The 17648-nt window shown below is 49.9% G+C and overlaps 1 protein-coding gene across 1 annotated transcript in view; it reads left to right on the top strand.

The window, feature by feature from the left end:
* Positions 1–4637: 4637 nt before the first annotated feature.
* LOC122939519 (unconventional myosin-Id-like) overlaps positions 4638–17648 on the top strand; it is a 73131-nt gene continuing 60120 nt past the window's right edge. The window contains exon 1 of the mRNA XM_044295588.1: positions 4638–4816. Coding sequence (XP_044151523.1) covers positions 4722–4816 — 95 coding nt within the window. The 5' untranslated portion in view covers positions 4638–4721. The remainder of the gene's footprint in view (positions 4817–17648) is intronic.

The following is a 17648-nucleotide window of genomic DNA, read 5'->3' as shown; positions in this document are numbered from 1 at the left end:
CAGTATCACACAGGACAGGATTAGATACACAGCTCAGCAGACAGTATCACACAGGATAGGATTAGATACACAGCTCAGCAGACAGTATCACACAGGATAGGATTAGATACACAGCTCAGCAGACAGTATCACACAGGATAGGATTAGATACACAGCTCAGCAGACAGTATCACACAGCAGAGGATTAGATACACAGCTCAGCAGACAGTATCACACAGGACAGGATTAGATACACAGCTCAGCAGACAGTATCACACAGGATAGGATTAGATACACAGCTCAGCAGTCAGTATCACACAGGATAGGATTAGATACACAGCTCAGCAGACTGTATCACACAGGATAGGATTAGATACACATCTCAGCAGACTGTATCACACAGGATAGGATTAGATACACAGCTCAGCAGACAGTATCACACAGGACAGGATTAGATACACAGCTCAGCAGACAGTATCACACAGCAGAGGATTAGATACACAGCTCAGCAGACAGTATCACACAGGACAGGATTAGATACACAGCTCAGCAGACTGTATCACACAGGACAGGATTAGATACACAGCTCAGCAGACTGTATCACACAGGATAGGATTAGATACACAGCTCAGCAGACAGTATCACACAGGACAGGATTAGATACACAGCTCAGCAGACAGTATCACACAGCAGAGGATTAGATACACAGCTCAGCAGACAGTATCACACAGGATAGGATTAGATACACAGCTCAGCAGACAGTATCACACAGGGCAGGATTAGATACACAGCTCAGCAGACAGTATCACACAGGATAGGATTAGATACACAGCTCAACAGACAGTATCACACAGGACAGGATTAGATACACAGCACAGCAGACAGTATCACACAGGATAGGATTAGATACACAGCTCAGCAGGCAGTATCACACATTCTAGGATTAGATACACAGCTCAGCAGACAGTGTCACACAGGATAGGATTAGATACACAGCTCAACAGACAGTATCACACAGGATAGGATTAGATACACAGCTCAGCAGGCAGTATCACACATTCTAGGATTAGATACACAGCTCAGCAGACAGTGTCACACAGGACAGGATTAGATACACAGCTCAGCAGACAGTATCACACAGGATAGGATTAGATACACAGCTCAGCAGACAGTATCACACAGGATAGGATAAGATACACAGCTCAACAGACAGTATCACACAGGATAGGATTAGATACACAGCTCAGCAGACAGTATCACACAGGATTAGATACACAGCTCAGCAGACAGTATCACACAGGACAGGATTAGATACACAGCTCAGCAGACAGTATCACACAGGATAGGATTAGATACACAGCTCAGCAGACAGTATCACACAGGATAGGATTAGATACACAGCTCAGCAGACAGTATCACACAGGACAGGATTAGATACACAGCTCAGCAGACAGTATCACACAGGATAGGATTAGATACACAGCTCAGCAGACAGTATCACACAGGATAGGATTAGATACACAGCTCAGCAGACAGTATCACACAGGATAGGATTAGATACACAGCTCAGCAGTCAGTATCACACAGGATAGGATTAGATACACAGCTCAGCAGACTGTATCACACAGGATAGGATTAGATACACAGCTCAGCAGACTGTATCACACAGGATAGGATTAGATACACAGCTCAGCAGACAGTATCACACAGGACAGGATTAGATACACAGCTCAGCAGACAGTATCACACAGGACAGGATTAGATACACAGCTCAGCAGACTGTATCACACAGGATAGGATTAGATACACAGCTCAGCAGACAGTATCACACAGGACAGGATTAGATACACAGCTCAGCAGACAGTATCACACAGCAGAGGATTAGATACACAGCTCAGCAGACAGTATCACACAGGATAGGATTAGATACACAGCTCAACAGACAGTATCACACAGGACAGGATTAGATACACAGCACAGCAGACAGTATCACACAGGATAGGATTAGATACACAGCTCAGCAGGCAGTATCACACATTCTAGGATTAGATACACAGCTCAGCAGACAGTATCACACAGGATAGGATTAGATACACAGCTCAACAGACAGTATCACACAGGACAGGATTAGATACACAGCACAGCAGACAGTATCACACAGGATAGGATAAGATACACAGCTCAACAGACAGTATCACACAGGATAGGATTAGATACACAGCTCAGCAGACAGTATCACACAGGATTAGATACACAGCTCAGCAGACAGTATCACACAGGACAGGATTAGATACACAGCTCAGCAGACAGTATCACACAGGATAGGATTAGATACACAGCTCAGCAGACAGTATCACACAGGATAGGATTAGATACACAGCTCAGCAGGCAGTATCACACAGGACAGGATTAGATACACAGCTCAGCAGACAGTATCACACAGGATAGGATTAGATACACAGCTCAGCAGGCAGTATCACACAGGCTAGGATTAGATACACAGCTCAACAGACAGTATCACACAGGATAGGATTAGATACACAGCTCAGCAGGGAGTATCACACAGGATAGGATTAGATACACAGGTCAAACAGTATCACACAGGATAGGATTAGATACACAGCTCAGCAGACAGTATCACACAGGATAGGATTAGATACACAGCTCAGCAGATAGTATCACAAAGGATAGGATTAGATACACAGCTCAGCAGACAGTATCACAGGATAGGATTAGATACATAGCTCAGCAGACAGTATCACACAGGATAGGATTAGATACACAGCTCAGCAGACAGTATCACACAGGATAGGATTAGATACACAGCTCAGCAGACAGTATCACACAGGATAGGATTAGATACACAGCTCAGCAGGCAGTATCACACAGGAGAGGATTAGATACACAGCTCAGCAGACAGTATCACAGGATAGGATTAGATACACAGCTCAGCAGGCAGTATCACAGGATAGGATTAGATACACGGCTCAGCAGACAGACAGTATCACACAGGATAGGATTAGATACATAGCCCAGCAGGCAGTATCACACAGGAGAGGATTAGATACACAGCTCAGCAGACAGTATCACACAGGATAGGATTAGATACACAGCTCAGCAGACAGTATCACACAGGATAGGATTAGATACACAGCTCAGCAGACAGTATCACACGTTACTGGCTTAGATTTATGTAGCTAGCCATGATTACATCCAGCAAGCAGAGATCTTAGTTATGGTGAAGCATTCATGAAGTAGAGAGCGGCAGGCGTTTGCACTGTGTTTTCGGTCGCCTCTGTGTCAGATTCGTGTTCACCTGTTCATGAGGAAGTCGCGGAGTCTGAAGTCCGGAAGCGACAAGTACCAAACAGATTTAGTAACTCAGGTCTGGGTGCAGACAGGGAGGAAGTGCTGCCATCTGTGACGATATACCTTATGATGCCACACTGCATACATGGCTGGTTAAAGGGGAACTCTACCAGCGCTGTATTTACACAGAGACGCTCACGGTGCCCTCCACAGTGTTAAGTATTTCCACCCGCTGTCGGGGGAGGAAGGCGTCTGCTGTAAATCTTCCAGGGCCCCGTCCTATGAGTTCTGATGTTTGTAGCAGTGAAGAAACACTTCACCTGGTCGAGCAAGGAGGATTACACACCGGGAGCAGAACCGGGAGGGGGTAGCGTGAAGTTCACCATGGACGATAACAATCAGAGGCAAAGCTAAAGGCTCATGTGCCCTGAGGACCCAGCAACTTCATGCCCGCCTGCTGCAGCCCAGCCATAGCTTTCCACTTCATCACAGTGTTCCCTCTATGCTTCTGTATCCCTGGTGGTCTTGGGAAGTGAAGGGGTCAGTGTCCACATCCTTGGTGGTCTAGGGAAGTGAAGGGGTTATTGTCAGTATCCATGGTGAGCTAGGGCAGTGAAGGGGTTGCTGTTAGCACTCCTGGTAGTCTAGGGCAGTGAAGGGGTTACTGTTAGCACTCCTGGTAGTCTAGGACTGTGAAGGGGTTAGTATCAGCATCCCTAGTGGTCTTCTGCAGTAAAGGTGCTAATGTCAATATACCTGATGGTATAGCACAGTGAGGGAGGTAATGTGAGGATCCCTGGTGGTCTAGGGTAGTCAAAGGGTTTACCAGTATCACTTGAATATATAATGAAATGTCAATATATGTGGTGATCTAAAGCATCCAAAGGGTTTATATCAGTCTACCTGGTGGTCTAGAGCAGTGAGGGGTTTAATGTTCATATTCCAGGTAGGGGTCAGTGGTTGATTCCTGCTGCATAGTCCAGTGCTCACTATGTGTGGCCGTGAGGTATATATTGAATTACAGCTCCTTCACCATGAGTCATGCGACTGGAATGACATCACATCTTATAGTTTACAAGGATGACATCATCAGAGCTCAGAAATCTTTGCTATTAGGTTCATTTTCTTCCCGTTTCTCTATGTTCCCCTTTATCAGCCGCTGTCGTCGGCGATCACTGACCAGAGAATGACCACCGCAGTAAAATTGTATTGCGCCGGTGGTTTCATCACTCATGTGGACCATCCCTTTCATCCGTGGTCGGTGACAGTCATCTCTGAACTTCCCCTCAAACCTCCCCGCCTGAAACCGCACCAGGAAGTCGCAGACCGGCTCTCGTCCTCACTCTTCCTGTGCAAAGTCTTCAGTTGCAAAATTTACTTTGGTCCTTTATTTGCACCTCCGTCTCGGGCGAGGTCCCTCCTTGTCTGGCGGGATGGCGGAGCAGGAGAGCTTGGAGTTTGGGAAGGCAGATTTTGTTCTCTTGGACAATGTGACCATGGAGGACTTCATGGCGAATCTGAAGCTCAGGTAGGTTAAAAGGAAAGTCTTCTACAGAAGTAGGTATCTCTTAAAGGGAAACTGCATCTAAATGTCACCACAACTGGTCCCATAGATAACACTGATGGGGGACGGGGGACATAAAAGTAGAGTCCCACTTTTTACCAAGATAAGTGGTCCATGGCATCTAGTACATCTCCAGAACCTGAGTCCAGAAGTTTCTGGTACTTGGAATTTCTGACATTGAGCTTGTCTAAGAAATGAATGGAATAGATCAGATTCTCCAGGTCTGGAATGTTGATGGCGTTTGGTCCATGACATATTCAAGTCGGAAGCAAAGTTTGCAGGCGTGATGCACCTAATATGACGTCCACGTCTTGGATCAATGAAAATGCATCTAAGGAATAAATAAAAATCCTCCTGGGTTGGTAGAACCGGAGGTGTAATGGATCGCAGTGTAAATTCTGGATCGCCCCCTCCTACCATGTGCAATGTATAATACCGGTGTCTTCTCTTGTGAAAGAGGAGCCTTTACCCCCATATCTGCACTCCCTGGTTTGTGTCCATGGTGCTACAGTCAATGAGGATCTTCTTCATGTCATATTATTCTTACCTGTAGGTGAATGTTGTATTTCTTATTGGCTTATGTCGCCACTTGGGGCGCTGTTCAGTTGCTTTGTGCGTCTGCACCTGTTTTTTTTATCCCTGCACAGGAGGCAACAGCTCAGACAAAATGCATGACGTGGAGCATAAAAACAGTATAATGTGTTACTCATCAGGTGAGACCTCAATACCCTGAGCACCCAAGACTCATGTGAATAGCAGGGTACAAAACACTGTAATATTAACAAACATAGCTTAATACTATAGCACCACCGTATAAAATGTAGAACATGTGTGCCAGAGTCATGCCATTTATAGACCAACTGCCCTGAGTTACATCCAGTATTATACTCCAGAGCTGCACTCGCTATTCTGCCGGTGCAGTCACTTTGTACATACATTACTTATTCTGTACTGATCCTGAGTTACATCCTGTATTATACTCCAGAGCTGCACTCACTATTCTGCTGGTGCAGTCACTGTGTACATACATTACTTATTCTGTACTGATCCTGAGTTACATCCTGTATTATACTCCAGAGCTGCACTCGCTATTCTGCTGGTGCAGTCACTGTGTACATACATTGCTTATCCTGTACTGATCCTGAGTTACATCCTGTATTTCTTTTATTAAAATTTTAAAACAAACAGATAAATAAATATATAAAACAGAGACCAAACCAACCATACAGGACATGATGCTCCTCAGCGCGGCGCAGACAGCACCGGTCCAGCCCACTCGCCACAGAACACCAACTATGTACAATATTTACAATATCTATGTACATGTACTAACCTTCCTGATCCGGTTGCACCTACCTACACTTAACAAATACAGAAGTTAAACTTACAAAAAGCCCACCCACCACCACCCCAATGCAACACACAATTTTTTTTAATTTTTTTTTTATATTATATATATATATATATTTTATTACTTTTTTTTTTATTTTTTTTTTGGGTCCCTGAGCTGGTCCCGCATCCCATGCCCCCAGTACATGATAATAGACGTCCATGAACCAGCCCAGGATTTTCTTATATGTCCCAAAGTCCCCAATGTTCCATGGAACCCTCCCCCCATTTACCCACCACCCAACCTAACACTACACCCGACAACTCAACCTATACAAATATACAAATATATATATAGACACAAAGACATATAAACTACATTACATAGTACATTACATAGTAGACCTTAACCTCACCACCCACCGTGAGGCTTTTCAGCCACACACAACCCATTAAAGCCCAAGTTTGGCGCCTGCAAGCCCTATGTCCTCATACAGCCACCAAAACAAAACAAAAATCTACAGTGTCAGCTTCAGCCCACCACCGGGAGGGGAGACAACAGGCTAGGGTACCCTAAAGGCAAAACCCCTCCAGAGGAGAGAGGCTCTACCCGCCCCCAACCTCTCGTACTCCAGAGAGCGCACCTTCACCAGGTCTCCGAGAATGTTCCTAACCACCTCATCCTCGGGGAGGATTTTGCGTTGCGTCGAAACTAAACACCGTGCATGCCACGTGTAGTACCTGACCACTGAGCTGACTAGGAATAAAGTGCAAAGGTCCCTACCACCCAGGTGTCTGAATGCTCCATAGGCCCATTCCGCATAGGAGAGAGTGACCAGCCTAGGCCAGCCAATGGAGGTCCCCACCCTGGTGTAAACCTCTGTGTTAAAGGGACAATGAAGCAGGAAGTGGTCCATGCTTTCCAGCACACCACCGCACTCCTCACGGGGACACCCCCTGTCCTCAGAGCTCCTACACTTCAGATTGTCCCTCACACACAGTTTCCCATGGAAGCAGCGCCAAGTCAAGTCAAAGAACTTCAAGGGGATCCTATTGGAATTTAAAAGCCGTAACCCAACCCTCAGATCCCGACCTAGACGAAGTTCTTGTCCCCTCATGAGGACATCCAGGATCAGGCACCTCCCCATTTCTAATTCAATAACCCGTCAGCATTCTACCGGTGCAGTAAAAAGGACTGCCACCCCGCTATACGGCTCGGCCGCAAGAGACCAGTAGGAGGATCCACGTCGCCACTCCCTTTTAGCTTTAAATACAGATGCCAAATCTGGCAGCCTGGTCTCCTGCAAAAACAAAATGTCAGCTTCAACCCGGCTGAAAAAATCAAAGGCCGCAAATCTAGCCGTATCTGACTTAATGCTGGCGACATTAATGGACGCCAGCGTCAACGGAGTGAGTGCCGCCATCATGGGTGATTGAATTAGATGGCTTTCTTTTCCCACTGCCCCCACCAACTTTTTCATCAGATGATGGCTTACCCCTCTTCAAACAAACAAATGTGTCCATTTCACCTCTGCCCTTGTGCTCTGACTCCAAGCCAGCCCCCACCCCTGAGGACACGTTTTCCCCAGTAGAAGGAGGCTCGGCGTCCCCCGCAGGCCCAGGTGTCACCGCGACTCCCGAAACCTCCCCACCGGCTCCCTCCCCTGAGGAGGGGGAGGTGTCACCAATGGCTTGGAACCGGTTTGAGAGACTAATCAGAGGGGGGTTGGTTGTACCTTCCTTTGGCATCTGGCGGGTGGGAGAAGATCTTAAATCTCCCTTTTTCCCTGTACGTTTATTACCCTGCTTTTGCCATCCCCCACTTCCCCCGTCATGGGGGGATAATGAGGAGATGGCACCTTCCTCTTCCTGGATCCTCCTAATTTCCTCATCCAGCTCACTGTCCCTTTGGGCCTCAGCAGTAGCAGCAGTCTCAGGGGTGAGATCAGGGGTCATCCCAGCTTCCCCAGTTGCCTGAGGTTCCCGGGATTCACCCATCTCCCTCTCCCTTCGGCGATTTTCCTGACGCCTCAGTTGGGCAGGCGTCTTTTGCTTACTTTTCTTCCCTGGCCCCTCTGTTCCTTCACTTCTGCCAGCCCCTGCCCCAGTAGAATTGGCCTCACGGCTTCCCCCCGCCGGGGCATTGACCGCATTGGCAAAGGAATGAGGGCAGCGACTGAATGGGTGACCTAAGTCACCACACAGGTGACACCTAATCTCTGCACATGATGCAGCGAGGTGGCCAATCTCCCCACACAGCGCGCACTTCTGTACAGTGCAGTTAGCACTGAAGTGTGTGGGGCTGCCGCATCTGTGACAGAGCTTCGGCTGACCCTGGTAGAAAATCTGGATGCGATCCCTTCCAAGGAAGGTGGCAGATGGTATGTGAGTAACTGTGTTTCCTAAAAGCCTAAGTTTTACCATGAACGTCCAGGCCCCAGACCAGATGCCATGTTCATCCCTGTTCTTCTTGGGAACCTCCACCACCTCCCCATATCGGCCGAGCCACGTCATGATGTCGATACACGAGAGTGACTCGTTACGGGTTAGAACGGTCACCCTCTTCACATTGTTCTGACGAGACACTGCCTGGACGGCAAAATCTCGCCAGCTGGGCTCGTCCTTTGCCATCTCATAGTTCGACCAGAAGAGCTCAAGTCCCTCCGGCCGAACAAAGCTGACATCGAACTCAGGGGTCCCATAGGGATGTATCAAGGCGTAGATGTCTGTCGCCTTGAAGCCCATCTTTAGAAGGAGCTCAACAACTTCTGATCTTGAAGGACATGTATCACTGCCCCTCCACCTCAGACGGACCACATTCCTACGGAGAGCACCCTGCCCAGCTGTCGGGAGGGACCACGTGGTCTCCCCGCTCCTTTGCTCTCGGAAGGCTGAGAGGCCATGCCTATCTATCCAAAAGGATAGATCAACCTCCCTCCCCTCTACATTGATTGTGCTCTCCCCTCTCTTTAGAGCCTCCAGAAGACGCCGCTGCAAAACGCCGTCCCCAGAGCCAGAGGACAAGGAGGGTCCCCTACTCACCCCGGCCGTGACAGTAGCAAAACTGCGCACAGGGGCTGCCACAGCCGGGGGGGCAACCGGACCAGGTTCCACACCCTCCCCGCTTACCAAAGACCCTCCACCACCCACTTCCATATCTTCCATCCCCAAACCAGCCTTACTTACAACAGATTCTGCGACCTCCCTTCCTTCCCTCCTAACACCATTCACTCCACCATCCAAACCCCCAGACATATTTTTATTAAAAGTAATTTTCTGCCCCCCACCTGCTCCCTCACTCATACTGGCTGAACCGGTGTGTTTTGGTGTAATTATTGGTACCTCAGCATCACTGGGCCCTGGGGTCGGAGCTGCCCCCAAAAGACAGACCACAGCCCCAACCCCACTTTTATCATTGCCCTCCGCTTCCTCAGTACTACCATTTACAACTTTTGGACGCCGCTGATCCATTACCGGGCGCCGCTGATCCAAACGCTGCTGATCTGTTCTTTCATGGCGCCGCTCATCTGGACCAGCAGCGCCAATACAAAACAAAGGCTTTGGCCTCAGTTCTTGACCTTCATTGGGAGGCGTAACCGTCATAGCTCCGACAGCTCCTTCATGCCTCTGCTGGCCCGAGGGAACAGCGTCATCAGCGGTTGGAGCCATCGGAGCTCCTGCAGCCATCTGTGGCGTGGAGCCACCCCCTCCTCCCATCAGGGAGCAAACTCCAGCGCCAGAGATTTTTCTCTCATCCTCCGCAGTAACCTTCCTGTCCGGCTTTTCAGCCGGTGTCGCACCAGCTCCATCCCCGTTACTGCAAACAGAGACGGAGCTCACCACCATATCGGATACCTCGCTCTCCCCTCTCTCCTGCACCGAGTCCACTGCAGGACACGGGCTGGGCTGAGAAGAGGGGCTAATACAGTGAGCCGGCCCTGCGGTCGACCCGGGGGTCCCAGGGAGGGGGGTGTATACATATCTTACCTGCTCCTGGAGCTTGGTCTTCTTAGCCTTTTTCTTTCCTTCCCCAGGCGTCTCCGGTGGCAACTCATCACCAAAGCATAAGTCCTGGAAACGCACTGGGGACTCCAGGAGCTGGATCTCCTCCACTAGGGCCCCTCCCGGGCCGCAGGTCTCATACTCATCCCCCGAGCCGCAGCTGGGTGACCTTGCTATTTGGCGTGCAGGGGGCCCACTGTACGGAATCTGCTCCTGCAGGCTGCCAGGTGGATCTTGCTGGTCATCATCATCATCCTCCTCCTGCACGACTGGTTCCTTCTCCACCTGGCTGTCAGGCTGCTGCCCCATCTGCCCCTTCTCCTCCGCCATCTTCCGAAAACGTTCCTCGTTTAGGAGTTTTTCCTTAAACGGGCCGCTTTTATCTCGGAGTACAGTCCGCCTTTGCTCAATCTCGCCAATGTCAGCTTGTAGCTGCTTTATTTGGCTCTCCAGCCCCTGCTTCTTCCTCTTTGGGGCCACTCCAACACAAGACCTCAAGCCGCGCAGCTCCTCCCGGAGCCTCCTCAGGGTCTTAGTCGCGTCTTCGTACTCACGGAGGTGGCTCATGACCCGGGATCCGTAGGTGGAAATGGACTCCCGGGCCCTCAGTACGCCCCAGCCTTCCTCCTCAAGATCTGCTTCACCTCCGTGAACACTCGGCTTTTGCTGGGCCCCGGAAGGGCCACTCTCACCCATGCTGGCATTCGGGTCCTCCTTAGCGGATCCAGCCTTGCGGCTCTTCCTACTACCCTCAGACTCAGGGGAGACAGAAGCCACATTACTGCGACTCCTGCCAGATCTTCTTACCCCTGAGTCCTCCATGCAGGCCAAACGCTGGCTTCTCCTGTCCCCTGAAGGCCTGCCGCTGGGAACAGGAGCCTGGGGCTTGCTTCCCTCGCTCATGCCTGAGAACCCACTCTCCCCCTGGGGAGGAGAGAGCCGGCCTCAGGTGGATAGATTTTCCTCCAAACGCTCAGGAGCAGCAGCAGCTACACACAGCCACAGGCGACCACACCCACAGGTAATCGCAGCTCAGGAACAGCTGGTCCAGAGCTGCACTCACTATTCTGCTGGTGCAGTCACTGTGTACATACATTACTTATCCTGTACTGATCCTGAGTTACATCCTGTATTATACCCCAGAGCTGCGCTCACTATTCTGCTGGTGCAGTCACTGTGTACATACATTACTTATCCTGTACTGATCCTGAGTTACATCCTGTATTATACTCCAGAGCTGCACTCACTATTCTTCTGGTGCAGTCACTGTGTACATACATTACTTATCCTGTACTGATTCTGAGTTATCTTGTATTATACTCCAGAGCTGCACTCACTATTCTGCTGGTGCAGTCACTGTGTACATACATTGTTTATCCTGTACTGATCCTGAGTTACATCCTGTATTATACTCCAGAGCTGCACTCACTATTCTGCTGGTACAGTCACTGCGTACATACATCACTTATCCTGTACTGATCCTGAGTTACATCCTGTATTATACTCCAGAGCTGCACTCACTATTCTGCTGGTGCAGTCACTGTGTACATACATTACTTATCCTGTACTGATCCCGAGTTACATCCTGTATTATACTCCAGAGCTGCACTCACTATTCTGCTGGTGCAGTCACTGTGTACATACATTACTTATCCTGTACTGATCCTGAGTTACATCCTGTATTATACTCCAGAGCTGCACTCACTATTCTGCTGGTGCAGTCACTGTGTACATACATCACTTATCCTGTACTGACCCTGAGTTACATCCTGTATTATACTCCAGAGCTGCACTCACTATTCTGCTGGTGCAGTCACTGTGTACATACATTACTTACCCAGTACTGATCCTGAGTTACATCCTGTAATATACTCTGGAGCTGCACTCACTATTCTGCTGGTGCAGTCACTGTGTACATACATTACTTATCCTGTACTGACCCCGAGTTACATCCTGTATTATACTCCAGAGCTGCACTCACTATTCTGCTGGTGCAGTCACTGTGTACATACATTACTTATCCTGTACTGATCCTGAGTTACATCCTGTATTATACTCCAGAGCTGCACTCACTATTCTGCTGGTGCAGTCACTGTGTACATACATCACTTATCCTGTACTGACCCTGAGTTACATCCTGTATTATACTCCAGAGCTGCACTCACTATTCTGCTGGTGCAGTCACTGTGTACATACATTACTTATCCTGTACTGATCCTTAGCTACATCCTGTATTATACTCCAGAGCTGCACTCACTATTCTGCTGGTGCAGTCACTGTGTGCATACATTACTTATCCTGTACTGACCCTGAGTTACATCCTGTATTATACTCCAGAGCTGCACTCACTATTCTGCTGGTGGAGTCACTGTGTACATACATTACTTATCCTGTACTGATCCTTAGCTACATCCTGTATTATACTCCAGAGCTGCACTCACTATTCTGCTGGTGCAGTCACTGTGTACATACATTACTTATCTTGTACTGATCCTGAGTTACATCCTGTATTATAATTCATATACTGAGGATTACACCCAGTATACAGGACAGGAGAAGTGGTACTGTGCAGTGTATATATATACAGAATAAGAGCAGATACTGAGGATTACACCCAGTATATCAACCGCCCCAAAACAAACCATTTTGTTTGTATCAGTGCAGTAATGCATCCGATTTCTTCACTGGTCGGACAGTGGCTGTCTCTGGAGGTAGCTGACCTCCACACGACCGTCTCACAGATCCGGAGACCACAGGTGGCTGGTTACGACAGCGGGAATCAGGCCTGCCCTGAACCCAAGGGGAAGTGACAATTTTAGTCGGTTCAGAGAGTCGTGCAAATTATATTTTAAACTGCATTCACTTCTGGGGACGAGAGTCAGAGAGTGGGTATAATCATTTCTTTGCTAAAAGTTGACGCTCTGTCTTGGGCTTTTTCGTTGCCGACCGGATCACAGTTCCTCCGGTCGGTAGATGAATTTTTTTCGGAGCTCTAGGGCTTATCTATGATCACCCAGATCTCCCTGGCCGAGACCAAGTTGCGCGGCTTACGGCAGGGAGGGTGTTCTGCGGAGACCTATTGCTCTGAATTTAGGAGATGGGCTACGAATACGGAGTGGAATGATCCAGCTCTCCGTAGTCAATTCTGTCCAGGGTTATCCGAGAGCCTGAAGGACGCATTAGCGTTTCACGAATATCCCGAGTCATTGCAGGCGGCTCTGTCCCTTGCTGTACGTATTGATAGACTCTTGAGGGAGAGAACTAAGGTTCCTCACACTCAGGACGTACTATCATATAAAAGGTGGCTGCCTCTTCCGACACTTTGGGTAAAGAGAGACTTGAGCACGTTTGGTGATGAGCCAATGCAGCTGGGGGAAGCTACCCCTGGACCTGGTGATAAGAACTTTAGGCTTAAGAAGAGACTCTGCATTTTCTGTGGAAAAGAGGAACATTTTGTTAACATATGTCTTTATGTTTAGTCCTTATCTCACTCTTGGTTTTGCGGGTGGGGAATCTGAGAAATTACTTTTGTCTTTTGCTGGTAGTACCTGATTTCTCCTGCCTGCCAAGGTGGCGCTAGACTCCAAAACGGTGGGAATTGAAGTATTTATTGACAGTGGGCCTGCGGCTAACCTAGTGTTATGCAAGCGGGTGTGGACCCACTGCGCCACTTACTGGGTATACTCCGGAGGGGCGTAACTAAGCAGCTACCTGGTATTCACTAGAGCCCCTGATGGTGGGGATAGGCTTGGGCCGTAGGGTAGCTGCCAGGTGCCACTCCAGAGTAGTCCCCAAGTCAGTGGCAGCTGACCAGGGGGTCAGTGTGCTCGGTGCAAGCACTGACGGGATGTACAAGGCCTGGAGGTACGGGTCAGGAGAGGCGGCAATCAAGCAAAGTCAGCAAACAAGATCCAAGGTCAGGGGCAGGCCGCAAACAGGCAACGTCCATAAACGAAGTCCGAGGCAGGCGGCAGAAAGCAAAGTCCAGGAGTACAATAGCAGGATTTGGTACACAGGAAGGCAGACAAGATAAACACCTTTGCACAGGGACTAGACACTGAGGTTGATCAGGCAACTTCCTGTAGTAGGAAGTGCCTTTAAATACCTGCTGCAATCCAGCCATAGGCAGCTGAGACAGAGGGCGTGTGTGTGTGCTGCCTCTTAGGTGAAGAGAGATACACCCATGCAAGCTTCAACACTAATGCAAGTCGCCACCAGGAAGGAAACTCTGGTATGGAACATATGTAGCAGAGGAAACTTAGCTGCTGCCCGTGTTTGTCAGCTGGGCGGCAGGAGGGAAAAGAGGGAGTCCGGTGCCCGTGCCTGCTGATAGGGGCAGCGGCGCCGGCACAGGCCGCTGGGCTAACACCTAGTTGATGGTCAGTTCGTTCATATGCATGGGTTGACTACAAGTGCATTGGAGAAAAACATTTCAGTGTTTGCAATTGATTCCGCTCCACTCACACAAAAATGTTTATCACAAATGGTGCAGGACATTTGTTTAAAGGTGGGTGATTTTCAACAAGAATCCATTTTGTATTTTGTGCTGGAGGGTCTGCCTGCTTCCCTGGTGCTAGGTTTACCATGGTTAAGCAAACATAACCCTACCATCGATTGGCAAGCGAGACAGATTCTTGATTGGAGTGATTATTGCATTATCTGAAGGGGAGACCAGGGGCTACATCGGGAGTATGATTGCCCAGTCAACCTTATTCCCGGAGCTAGATTACCCAAGTCTCGGTTGTATAATCGTTCTGAACCCGAAAGAGCAGCCATACGAGAGTATATCACCGAGAGTTTGGCCAAAAGTCATATTAGATCATCCATATCACCAGTGGATGCAGGGTTCTTCTTTGTGAAGAAAAAGGACGGAACTCTTAGGCCATGTATGGACTTCCGTGAGCTTAATCGCATTACTGTCCGTGATCTTTGATTCCGGATTGGTTCAATCAGATTGTCGGTGCCAAGGTGTTCTCTCAGTTGGATCTGAGGGGGGCATATAATCTGGTAAGAATCAAGGAGGGGGACGAATGGAAGACGGCCTTTAATACCCCTGAAGGTCATTTTGAGAATTTGGTCATGCCTTGTGGGTTGACCAATGCTCCTGCGGTTTTTCAACATTTCATTAATGACATCTTTAATCATCTGGTGGGCAGGTTTGTTGTATCTGGATGATATTTTAATTTATTCTCCTGACATGGAGACGCATCAGGATCTCGTGAGACATGCTAAGATGGAGAAGTGTGTATTTGCAGCTCCAGAAGTGCAATTCCTTAGTTACCTACTCTCATCTTCAGGTTTTCGTATGGATCCTGAAAAGGTCTGTGCTGTGTTGAACTGGGATCGACCCTCAAATCTGAAAGCGCTTATGCGATTTTTGGGGTTCACCAACTACTACCGTAAATTTATCTTGAATTACTCGACTGTGGTTAAACCTTTAACGGACATGACTAGGAAAGGTTTGGATGTCTCAGTCTGGTCGGATAAGGCATTGCAAGCGTTTTCGGCAGTGAAGAAGTGTTTTGCTTCTGCTCCTATACTGGTGCAGCCGGATGTGTCCCAACTAGGGCTGCAGTAAACGAATATTTTTGTAATCGAGTATTCTATCGATTATATTTCTCGATTCATCGAGTAATCTAATAAGAAAAAGCTACTTAAAATAACGTACGTAATTAGGTATGTATAAAGTTATTGGTTTGAAGGGGTTAATAACTTTATACATGCCTAATGCCAAGGTGCTTCCATTAACCCCTCCAAACCAATAACTTTATACATGCCCATTGGGTTTGGAGGGGTTAATGGAAGCACCTTGGCATTAGGCATGTATAAAGTTATTGGTTTGAAGAGGTTAATGAAAGCACCTTGGAGGTGCCTTCATTAACCCCTCTCTAAACCAATAACTTTATACATGCCAAGGTGGTGCTTGCAGCCTCCATTAACCACTCTCTCTCCATCTGCCTCCCCCCAGCCTCTGATCTGCTTGCCCCCAGCCTCTGATCTGCTTGCCCCCAGCCTCTGATCTGCTTGCCCCCAGCCTCTGATCTGCTTGCCCCCAGCCTCTGATCTGCCTCCCCCCAGCCTCTGATCTGCCTCCCCCCAGCCTCTGATCTGCCTCCCCCCAGCCTCTGATCTGCCTCCCCCCCAGCCTCTGATCTGCCTCCCCCCCCAGCCTCTGATCTGCCTCCCCCCAGCCTCTGATCTGTCTCCTCCCCCAGCCTCTGATCTGCCTCCCCCCCCAGCCTCTGATCTGCCTCCCCCCAGCCTCTGATCTGCCTCCCCCCCAGCCTCCCCCCATTAACCACTCTCTCTCCATCTGCCTCCCCCCAGCCTCTGATCTGCTTGCCCCCAGCCTCTGATCTGCTTGCCCCCAGCCTCTGATCTGCTTGCCCCCAGCCTCTGATCTGCTTGCCCCCAGCCTCTGATCTGCCTCCCCCCAGCCTCTGATCTGCCTCCCCCCAGCCTCTGATCTGCCTCCCCCCAGCCTCTGATCTGCCTCCCCCCCAGCCTCTGATCTGCCTCCCCCCCCAGCCTCTGATCTGCCTCCCCCCAGCCTCTGATCTGTCTCCTCCCCCAGCCTCTGATCTGCCTCCCCCCCCAGCCTCTGATCTGCCTCCCCCCAGCCTCTGATCTGCCTCCCCCCCAGCCTCTGATCTGCCTCCCCCCCCAGCCTCTGATCTGCCTCCCCCCAGCCTCTGATCTGCCTCCCCCCAGCCTCTGATCTGCCTCCCCCCCCAGCCTCTGATCTGCCTCCCCCCCAGCCTCTGATCTGCCTCCCCCCCAGCCTCTGATCTGCCTCCCCCCAGCCTCTGATCTGCCTCCACCCCCAGCCTCTGATCTGCCTCCCCCCCAGCCTCTGATCTGCCTCCCCCCCCCAGCCTCTGATCTGCCTCTCCCCCCAGCCTCTGATCTGCCTCCCCCCAGCCTCTGATCTGCCTCCCCCCCAGCCTCTGATCTGCCTCCCCCCCAGCCTCTGATCTGCCTCCCCCCCAGCCTCTGATCTGCCTCCCCCCAGCCTCTGATCTGCCTCCCCCCCAGCCTCTGATCTGCCTGCCCCCTCTGGTAACGCAACCCCCCCTCCCTCCCTCCCCAGTATTAATCATTGGTGGCAGTGGCCACAGGGTCCCCCTCCTCCCCCCAATCATTGGTGGCAGTTTGCAGTTCCGATCGGAGCCCCAGCAGTGTAATGCTGGGGCTCCGATCGGTTACCATGGCAGCCAGGAGTCACGCTACTGAAGTCCTGGCTGCCATGGTATGTTAGTGAGCAGAGAGCAGCGCATTATACTCACGTGCGCTGTGGCCGGCGGTCGCTCCTTCTCATAGGTCTGTGCGGCGCATTGCTAATGCTGTAAGCATTAGCAATCCGCCGCACAGACAGAAGAAGGAGCGACCGGCGGCCACAGCGCACGTGAGTATAATGCGCTGCTCTCTGCTCACTAACATACCATGGCAGCCAGGACTTCAGTAG

Source organism: Bufo gargarizans, chromosome 5, assembly GCF_014858855.1.
Source record: "Bufo gargarizans isolate SCDJY-AF-19 chromosome 5, ASM1485885v1, whole genome shotgun sequence".
Classification (NCBI taxonomy): Eukaryota; Metazoa; Chordata; class Amphibia; order Anura; family Bufonidae; genus Bufo; species Bufo gargarizans.
This window is presented reverse-complemented; position numbering and strand designations above follow the sequence as displayed.